The sequence below is a fragment of the Octodon degus genome, unplaced genomic scaffold (genome assembly GCF_000260255.1).
Source record: "Octodon degus isolate 3935 unplaced genomic scaffold, OctDeg1.0 scaffold00157, whole genome shotgun sequence".
Lineage (NCBI taxonomy): Eukaryota > Metazoa > Chordata > Mammalia > Rodentia > Octodontidae > Octodon > Octodon degus.
Window position 1 is genome coordinate 5,429,356 of NW_004524733.1, and position 10,157 is coordinate 5,439,512.

At 35.1% G+C, this 10,157-nt stretch overlaps 1 protein-coding gene across 1 annotated transcript in view; it reads right to left on the minus strand.

Annotated features, from left to right (window-relative positions):
- Col4a5 (collagen type IV alpha 5 chain) overlaps positions 1–10,157 on the minus strand; it is a 351,283-nt gene that overhangs the window by 67,452 nt on the left and 273,674 nt on the right. Inside the window, exons 32-33 of the mRNA XM_004642629.2 lie at positions 9,757–9,846; positions 8,827–8,966 (exon numbers count right to left, since the gene is read on the minus strand). Coding sequence (XP_004642686.1) covers positions 8,827–8,966; positions 9,757–9,846 — 230 coding nt within the window. The remainder of the gene's footprint in view (positions 1–8,826; positions 8,967–9,756; positions 9,847–10,157) is intronic.

The following is a 10,157-nucleotide window of genomic DNA, read 5'->3' on the forward strand; positions in this document are numbered from 1 at the left end:
TTTTTTTAATTTTTTTTTATTTATTTGCACCCCATTCCTTTTTAAACAAAGATCTGCTGAAGAGACTGCATGGCAGCATCAGGCATGTCAAAACAAGCAGCACATATTCAGAAGAACAGAACATGGGGCACTCCAAGCATGACCCTAGTATTACACATTGCTATCTTTAGTGCAGTTGCTTACTTCACAGGTATCAGCATGTATAGTTAGGGTGAGAAATCTACCAATTTACTGCTAGTTTTGAAAACCTGCTGAAGATTCTCAGGATCACTGCCTTACCCTTCTTATACACATAAATGTATGGCTTTGCCTCTGTCATATTTCCCAGCTTATTTCCTTGCCCTTCCTTCTTTGTTTAATCCTCTAGTTCTCGCTTTTCTTCAATTATGCTATACCTTTCTATTTGTATTTCTTCCTTTGAGTTCATATACTAGGGTGACTATAGGATATTTACACATGTGGATCTGGTTTATTTCACTTATCAGTATATCTTCAAGTGGCATCCACTTACCTATGAAGGCTTTGAGTTTATCATTCTTTAGAGCAGAGTAATACTCTACTGTATAAAAATACCAAATCTTTTTCATCCATTCCTCATATGATGGGTATCTTGGTTGTTTCCAAGATTTGGCTATCACAAATTGTGCTGCTATAAACATAGGTACGCATATATCACTATGATATGATGTTTCCAGTTTCTCCCAGCTAATTCCCAGTAGGGGAATAGCTGGTTTGAATGGAATTCCTAGTACTAGTTTTTCAAGGAGTCTCCACACTGATTTCCATAATGGTTGCACCAGTCTACATTCCCCCTAGCAGTGGAGAAGAGTTCCGTTTTCCCCACAGCCTTTCCAACATTTATTGTTCTTGATTTCATTACAATAGCCATTTTTTCTGGGATGAGTTGATATCTCAATGTTTTTTTAACTTACATTTCATGGATGGCTAGTGATGAAAGTATTTTTTCATATATTTATTCGTTTCCTCAATTTTGTCCTTAGAAGTGTGTGTTCATCTCAGATGCCCATTTCTGGATTGGGACTTTAATGTTTGGGGCCATAATGGTTTTTACTTTTTTATAAATTCTAGAAAGCACACCTTTGGCTGAGCACTTATTAGTCAAGATTTTTTCAAAGTTTGTGGGTTGTATTTTCACTTTGTTGATAATTTATTTTGACTTGCATACATTCTCAATAAGAAGAGGTTCCTGTTGTTAATTCTTCCAAGTGTTACCTGTGAAATTTGATTTTCCCTCATGAACTCCTTTCCTACCCCTATGTCTTCAAGAGTTCCTCCTACTTTCTCTTCAAGGAGATTTAGTGTTTCTGTTTTAATGTTTAGATCCTAAATCCATTTTGACTTCAGCTTAGTTCATGGTGATATACGTGTGTCAAGTTTGAGTTTTCAGCATGTAGAGAGCCAGTTTTTCCAGCACCATTTGTTAAAGAGTCTATCTTTCTTCCAGTGAGTATGTTTGGCCCCTTTGTCAAAGATAAGGTGGCTAAGTGTGTTCCTAGGGACTTCAGCATCTTCTAATATATTCCATTGATCCTCAGGTCTATTTTTCTGCCAGTAACATGATGATTTTATCACAGTAGCCTTCTAGTATAATTTCAAGTCAGGAATTGTAATGCCTCCTGCCTTGTCTTTGTTGCCCAGGAATGCCTTTGCTATTCTAGGTCTATTGTGATCCCAAATAAATTTCAAGAACAATTTCTGTAGGTGTGTGAGGTATGTTGGTGGTAATTTGATAGGTTTGCTTTAAATCGGTACAGCACGTTTGGGAGTATGGCCATCTTCACAATGTTGGTTCTTCCTATCCAGGAGCAGGGAATACATTACCATTTTCTGAAATCTTCTAAGATCTCTTTTTTAAGGGTTTTGTAATTTGTAATTTTCCTTTAAAAGGTCTTTGACTTCTTTAATTATTTATTTCCAAGATATTTCATTTTCCACAGTGCTATATTAAAAGGTATTGTTGCTCTTATTTTCCTCTCAGTGTGTTTGTTATCTGTGTAGAGGAATGGGGTTGACTTTTAGGTATTGACTTTGTATCCTGCTATGCTTCTGAATTTGTGTGTTAAGTTTTAGAGCTTCTTGGTGGAGTTTTTTGGGACTTCCAAGTAAAGTATCAGGTCATCTGCAAATAATGATAATTTAATTTCTTCTTTACCTATTCTTATCCCTTTTATTTCTCTGTCTTGTCTAATGGCTCTAGCTAATGATCCCAGAACTATATTGAATAGGAGTGGTGATAAAGCACATCCTTGTCTTGTACCAGATCTGTGAGTAAAAGACTACAGTTTTTCCCCATTTAGCATTATGTTAGCCATTGGGTTTTCATAAATGGCTTTTGCCAGATTGAAGTAGAGGCCATCTATTCCACTTTTCTGTAGGGCTTTGAACATGAATGAGTGTTGGACTTTGTGAAAAGCTTTTTCTGCATCAATTGAGATGATCATGTGGTTTTTAGTTTTCGCTCTATTGATATAGTGTATTACATTGATAGATTTACAGATACTGAACCTTCTTTGCATCCCTGGAATGAATCCTACCTGTGTTTGTGTATGATATTCTTGGTGATTTGTGGTATTCTATTTCCTAGGATTTTATTGAGCATTTTTGCATCAATTTTCATCAGGCAGATTAGCCTGTTGTTCTCTCTTTTAGTTGTGTCTTTCCCTGGTTTTGCTATTAGTGTAATAATTGCCTCCAGGAATGATTTTTGGAGGATTGTTGCTTCCTTTTCAATTTCATTGAAGATTGTGAGGAGCATAGGGGTTATATCTTCTGTAAATTTCTTGTAGAATTCAGCTGTAAATAAATCAGGACGTGGACATTTCTTTTTCCACAGGTTTTTTTTTTTAAATTACATTTCGTATTTCATCGCTTTTTATTGGGTTATTGGCCAGTTATTGACCATTAGTGCATCTTCTTGATTCAGTTTTGGTAATTTATATCTTTTCAGGAATTTGTCTGTTTTGTCTGTGTCTTCTATTCTGTGAAAGTAAAGATTCTCATAGTATCTCTTAATAATCTTCTGAATTTCCACTAGGTCTGTGGCAGTTACACCCTTTTAATTCTTTATTGCTTGCATTTGAATATTTTCTTTCCTCTTTTTGATGGGATTAGCGAGGGGCTTTTCGATTTTATTTAATCTTTCAAAGAACCAGCTTTTTGATTCGTTAATTCTTCGAACTGTTTACTTCATCTCAATTGAATTAATTTCTGCTGCAAACTTTATGATTTTTTCCGGTCTTTGGGCATTTGGGTTTGCCTCGATGTTGGAGGTGCAGCATTAGGGTTTTTATTTGTTCCCATTCTGTTTTCTTAATGTGTGAGTTTATAGCCATAAATTTCCCTCTGAGAACTACTTTCTTCACATCCCATAAGTTCTGATAAGTTGTGCCTGAATTTCCATTGAATTGTAGATATTGTTGATTTTCTTGTTTAATTTCATCTGTGACCCATGGATTGCAGAGTAGGGTTTTGTTTAATTTCCATGTACTTAGGGTTTTTTTTTCTGGTTTCTTTTGTCATTTACTACCAGTTTCATTGCACTGTGGTCAGATAATATGCATGGGATAATTTGTTTTCTTGCATATACTTAAGTATGACCAATGGATGCATATGTGGTCTGTTTTAAAAAATGACCCATTTGCAGCTGAAAAAAGAGTGTATTCAGTTGTGGTTGGGGCTAACACTCTGTATATGTCCACTAATTCCATTTGTTCCAAGCTCTGTTTCAGTTTTGCTACTTCTTTGCTAATTTTTTGTCTGCTTGACCTGTCCCTTTTGGATAAGGTGGTGTTAAGGTCTCCTATTAAGTTTTTGGTATTGGATATTAGATTTTTCATATCCATTAAGATTTGTCTTTTATAGTTGGGTGCTCCCCTGCTTGGTGCATACATATTTATGAGTGTTACTTCTTCTGCTTTAATTTTTCCCTAACCAGTATATAGTTGCCTTCTTTTTTTCGTTTGATCATACTTGGTTTGAAGTTGAGACTGTCTGAGAACAGGATTGCTACCCCTGCTTTTTTCTGAGGTGCTGGACATGTAGTACTGTTTTCCATCCTTTGACTTTTAGCCCATGAATTTCTATATGAGTAAAGTATGTTTCTTGTACACAGCACATTGTTGGATTTTGTTTCCTAATCCACTGTGCCAGTCTATTTCTTTTAATTGGTGAATTGAGTCCATTTACATTAATGGTTATAAATGAGATGTATTGACTTTAGCATATTATTTACCTGTTGTAGTTTATTCCTTTTTCCCCTGTGTTTAATTGTTTGCCCTATTTAGTGGATTTCTTCTGTTCTCATTCATGTAGTTTTGAACATTTTTGTCCCTCTCTGGAATACCTTTCAGTAGTCTGTGTAGGGTTGGCTTTGTCATCATGAAATTCTTTAGCTGTTCTTTGTCATGGAAGTATTTCACTTCTCCATCAAACTTGAAAGAGAGTTTTGCAGGGTATAGTAGTCTGGGCTGGAATTTGTTTTCATAGAGGACTTGAAGTATTCTGCTCCATGCTCTTCTTGCCTTCATGGTTTGTGAAGAGATGTCTGTCATTATTTTCGTGCATTTTCCTTTAGATGTGGTCTGTTTCTCTTGTCTAGCTGCTTTTTAGTATCTTGTTTTATGCTGGATTTCTGAGATGTTGACTATTATATAAATTGATGTGTTTTTAGTTTGGTTGAAGTTATTTGGCGTTCTGTATGCTTCGGTTACCTAAATGTCAGATTGTTTCCTCATATTTGGGAAGTTTTCTGCTATTATTCTGCTCATATTTTTTAATGTCATTTGTATTGAATCCTTCTTTCTCTTTGATTCCTATTAGTCTCACATTGTTCATCTTTACATCGTCTCACAGGTGATGAATTATTTTTTCCTGCATCCTCGTTGTTTTTAAGAGATCTCTGCTTACCTTTTCACTAGCTGCAACAGTGTCTTCAAGATCTGAAGCTCTATCTTCACTTTTCTTTAACTGTTTTAGATATTCTAGATTTTACTGCTTTGTCTCAGGAACAGCTGATAAAAAGTTTTTCCTATTTTGTGTGTTTTCTTTGCTCTGTTGTTTTTTTCTTTTGTTGTGCAAAAGCTTTTCAGTATGATGAGTTCACAGTTGATTCTTCATTGTAATATGTCTAATTGGTTCTTTGAAACATTAAATAGAATAGATAAGCCCTTAGCCAACTTTATCAAGAAAGAAAGAAAAGTCTCAAACTCAAGGAATTAGCACTAACAACAGTTGTTAGAAATTATAAAGGTCCTGCAGAAATGCAGAAGTCCAATAACTACTATGAGAACCTGTACTTGTAATAAGATGGAAAATACAGAAAAAATAGACAGATTCCCAGATATCTATGAATTTCCAATGCTAAAGCAAGAAGACACAAAATTCTAAATAAGCAAATATCAATCAATGAAGTTGAAGAAGAAATTAATAATCTATAAAAATGTGCATTCTGCTGGATTCATTACTGAATTCTACAAGAACATTAGAGAGTTAAAACCACTACTCCTCTAACATGTGCAAGAAACTGAAAGGGAAATAGTACTCTCAAAAGTGTTTGCTGGAAGCATACTTATTTTGTATTTAGCACAGTGTATGTGGGGTCTCACTACGTAAATCAAACTCTAAGTGATCCTCCTGTTTATAGGCTCCTAAGCACTGGCATTAGAGGTGCACGCCATCGCACTCAGTCTCCATGGCCTTCTCAGCACAGCCCGGGGGCCCATCCAGCAAGGAGGCCCAGGGCTGGAACTCCCAGCCTGTGCATCTGCCTAAGCAGGCACTTTAATCCTCTGAGCTCTTTGGCCAGCCTTTCTGGGAGCATAACTTAACAGGATTCAAATCTATGAAAAGAACCAACCAAAAAAGATAACTTCAGAGCAATTTCTTTAATGAATGTAGACTGAAAAATCCTCAGTGTTATACTAAAAAATAATGCAACAAATAATAAAAAAGTTGATATACTGTGACAAAGTAGGATTCATCCCAGGGAATTCAGGGATGATTCAAAATATACAATCAATAAATGTAATAACCACATCAGCAGAAATAAGAACAAAAACACATTGAGCATCTCAATAGATGCAGAAAAAGTACCTGACAGAGCCCCACATCTATTCACCATACAGATACTAAAGAAAATTGGAATAGTATGTTTGTACCTCAATTTGATAAAAGCTATGTATGGCAAACCAACAGCCAACATCATAATAAGCGGTCAAATCTGAAAGATTTTACTCTGAAATCAGGAATAAGACAAGAATGCCCACTAGCACACCTGTTTAATATAGTTTGGGAAACATTAGCCAGTGCAAATAGAAAAGAGAAAGAAATATTCAGAACATCGAGACAGTAAATCAAGAAGTTAACTTATGGAGTCTTTCAGTGGAGTTTGAGAGTCTTCCATGTAAAGTATAATGTCACCAGCAAATAAGAAGTAAAGTATAATGTCATCAACAAATAAGAAGTTAACTTATTATTTGCTGATGACATTATACTTTACATAGAAGACTCTCAAACTCCACTGAAAGACTCCTGTAATATCTCAATTCAGTAGCATAGCTGGATATAACTTAAATACTAAAACCTCAAAAGCATTTCTATATATGCACAATAAACTCAGTGAGAGAGAAATTAGGGAAGCAACACCTTTTACAATAACATCAAGAATAATGAATTACTTAGGAATCAATCTAAGGAAGGAAGTAAAAGAACTTTACATTGACAATTATAGTACTATCAGAAAGGAGGTTGAAGAGGGAATGAGAAAATGGAAAGATTTCCCTTGTTCTTTCCTAAGAAGATCCAATATAGTGAAAATGGCCATACTTCCAAAAGCGTTGTATTTAATGCAATCCCAATCAAAATACCAATAGTATACCTCATGTAATTAGAGAAATCAATCCAACATTTCATTTGGAACTAGAAAAAATCTAAAATAGGAAAAGACCTAGAAAAGGGAAATCAATTTTGGGCAACAGCAGCAAGTCACAGGCCATCTCAATCCCTGACTTGAAATTATACTACAAAGCTACTGTGATAAAAACAGCATGGTACTGCCATACAAAAAGAAAACAAAACAAAAACAGACCAAAAGATCAGTGGAATAGTATAGATGATACAGAAACAATGCCAAATACAGAGACACCTTACCTTTGACAAAGGGGTCCTACAACCTTACTGGAACAAAGATAGGCTCTTTAAAAGCATTGTGGGGAAAACTGAATTCTCAAATGCTGAAGATGAAACTTAGACCCATGTCTCTTACAATGCACTAAGCTACAATCAAAATGTATCAAAGATCTAAATATTAAAACAGAACACTGATGGCGAGAGAGATAGCTCAGTAGACTAAGCGCCTGCTTGGCATGCACAGGGACAAGGGTTTGATCCCTGGTCCTACATGCTACACTGGCCCTGTCCCCATGGCTCACTGAGCCAGCCACAGAGGCTGGTTGTGGTGGTGCATTACTATAATCCCAGTGCTGGAGAAGCTGAAAACAGGAGGATCACTATGAATCTGATGTGCGTACTGAGGCCTTGACCAAATTCAAGATGAAAAATAGATAGATAAATAAATAAATAAATAAATAAATAAATGAAACACTGAATGTATTGGAAGATAGAACAGGTATAATTCTTTCTTGAAGTCATAGGTGTAAGTAAAGACTTCATGATAAATCAACTATTGAGAGGCCTGATAAAATAAGTAAGGGAATGAGAAAAGAAGACCAAGAGAGAGAGAGAGTCTCATTTTTATTTGTCTATAGCTTAAGGTTTTAATAAAATTGTACATTACTACATTACTGGTAAAAAGTAATGATCACAGAAAAAAATTACATTCACTCCAATAAACTTTATATTGTTAAACTGAAATTAATATGTAGAAACTTACCTTGGTTATCTCTTTCACTGTTAGTTTAATAGACAATTAAACTGTTGTCATTTGCATACTACTAAACAAAAATTATATTTATAATGCAGCTCCCTAAACTCTTATTTTAATGTGAATTTTAAATATTTGTATGCAGGCTGAGAATCACATTTCTTTTTCTAATACTGTTTAGCTCTGTGATCTGACTGCATGACCAAGGGAGTATCTTTTTTTTAATGGAACTAAGCACTCATTAGTAAATTTTTGTTGAGTGAAGTGGTTCAAAATAAGTTCTAAGTTTAATTACCTGAGAAATGCCGCAGAAGTTTTCACATTAAAGATGTGAAAGAATATGTTAAACTGAATTTAGAGAACTTCCTTAGATGCTAAGTAAAGAATACTACTTTACTAAAAGCCAGGCATGGTGGTGCACACCTGTAGTCCCAGCATGTGGGAGGCTGAGGCAGAAGGATTGTTGTGAGTTTGACTCCAGCGTGGGCTACAAACTGAGCTCAAGGTCAGCCTGACCTGCATAGTGAGACCCTGTTTCAAAAAAACGCACATATACAAAAGAATACCACTACACTTCCATTAATTGCTAATGTTACTTTGTACATATTTTTATATTAATAATAATATTAAGGGAAAGACAACTCTTATCTCTAAAAATCAAGAAACAAAACTAGGCAAAAATGTGCTTTCTGTTTAATGAACTGTACTCAGAGATACAATAGAAAAACAATGAAAATTCCAGAAAGTGTTTTCCATTTTTTCCCATGACCCAAATGGCAAGACATATCTCCTTTCATAAGGAAAAGAGCAAATCTCTTTCCCAGAATAAGACATTTCATTCCAGTTTATTTAATGAAGAATTAGGAATAAATACATCATTAAATACAAATCACAATTGCTGTGGCATATGATTAGTGTTTGATTACCTTTGGGCCAGTAAGACCTGGAAGACCAATGCCTGAAACACCAGGATCACCTTTATCTCCTTTCTGTCCAGGTAATCCTGGAAAGCCAGGTTGTCCAGGAACTCCAGGAGGCCCAGGAAGTCCATCTACACCCTGAGGACCTGGAGAAATATTTTACAAAATATTCTTAGGCTTGCAATGTAGCTTAGTGACAGAGCATTTTCTTAGTGTCCTACCACATGGAAGACCCTGGATTTGAATCTTGACACTGTTGAAAAGAAAGAAAAGTTCAAAATATTTTGAGCTGAGAAGTATGGTGTATGCCTGTATTCCCAGAACTCTAGGAGGCTGAGCCAGGAGGATGGCAAGTTTAGGCCCAGCCTAGGCAACTTAGCAATACAGTGAGGTCTTTATTCAAAATTAAAAAAAAAATAGAGAGGTGGGGGCTAGACTTGTACAAAAGACATAGTTTCAATAACCTATATCACAAAAAAAAACTTTACTTGTGGAATATCTAAAACATATATGAACAAGCAAAAGGATTTCAAACAATCACAACTCAGAAAACTCAACTCTGAGTTTTGACCTTCACAATCATGAATATATATAAAAGCTGACTTTAAGAATGTTTAAATGAAAAGGATGTGGCTTGAGAATAGATACCTTCTAATTCTAACTGTTAAAGTTTAAGTTTCTATCCATTAGAACTTCAAATATTTTTGTAGCAAGAGTTCTGTTTATTTTAGATATTGCTCAGTCCAATTCTATTAACATATATCTGTCTGTCTTTTTTTTTGTAGTGGTGGGGAATCCTACGTCCTCATATATACTAGGTAAGTCTTTACTACTGAATTACACTTATAGGCCCTATATTAGTCTGTATTCTAATAAAAATATAGTTAACCACCTTCCCTTAATGGTACTAATATTTAGGAACTTTTCATCACTCACCTGGAAAACCCATATCACCTATGTTTCCTTTAGGTCCAGTAGGTCCTATAAGTCCTGGCTGGCCAGGGAGACCAGGGTCACCCTTGGGACCTAAAAGAAAATTCAAATAAGTACAGTTAAGATAAGCAAGCATCAGCACAGAACTGGATGAATTAAATCTTTTTTTCTAAATAATTTTATAGAGAAAGAAATAGCACTGAGACAGTTTCAAAACAGGTTATTAGGACACTTTACAATAATTAATACATTGCATATTGTTGTCTTCATAGTAGTTATTCAGAGCATAAGATGCAGACATAATAATGTCTTGTCTAAACACTACTAGTACAAATCTTTCTTCTCATTGAACTATGAGAAAGTAGGTGCATATCTATCCTAACCACTTTGTATATGCAGATATA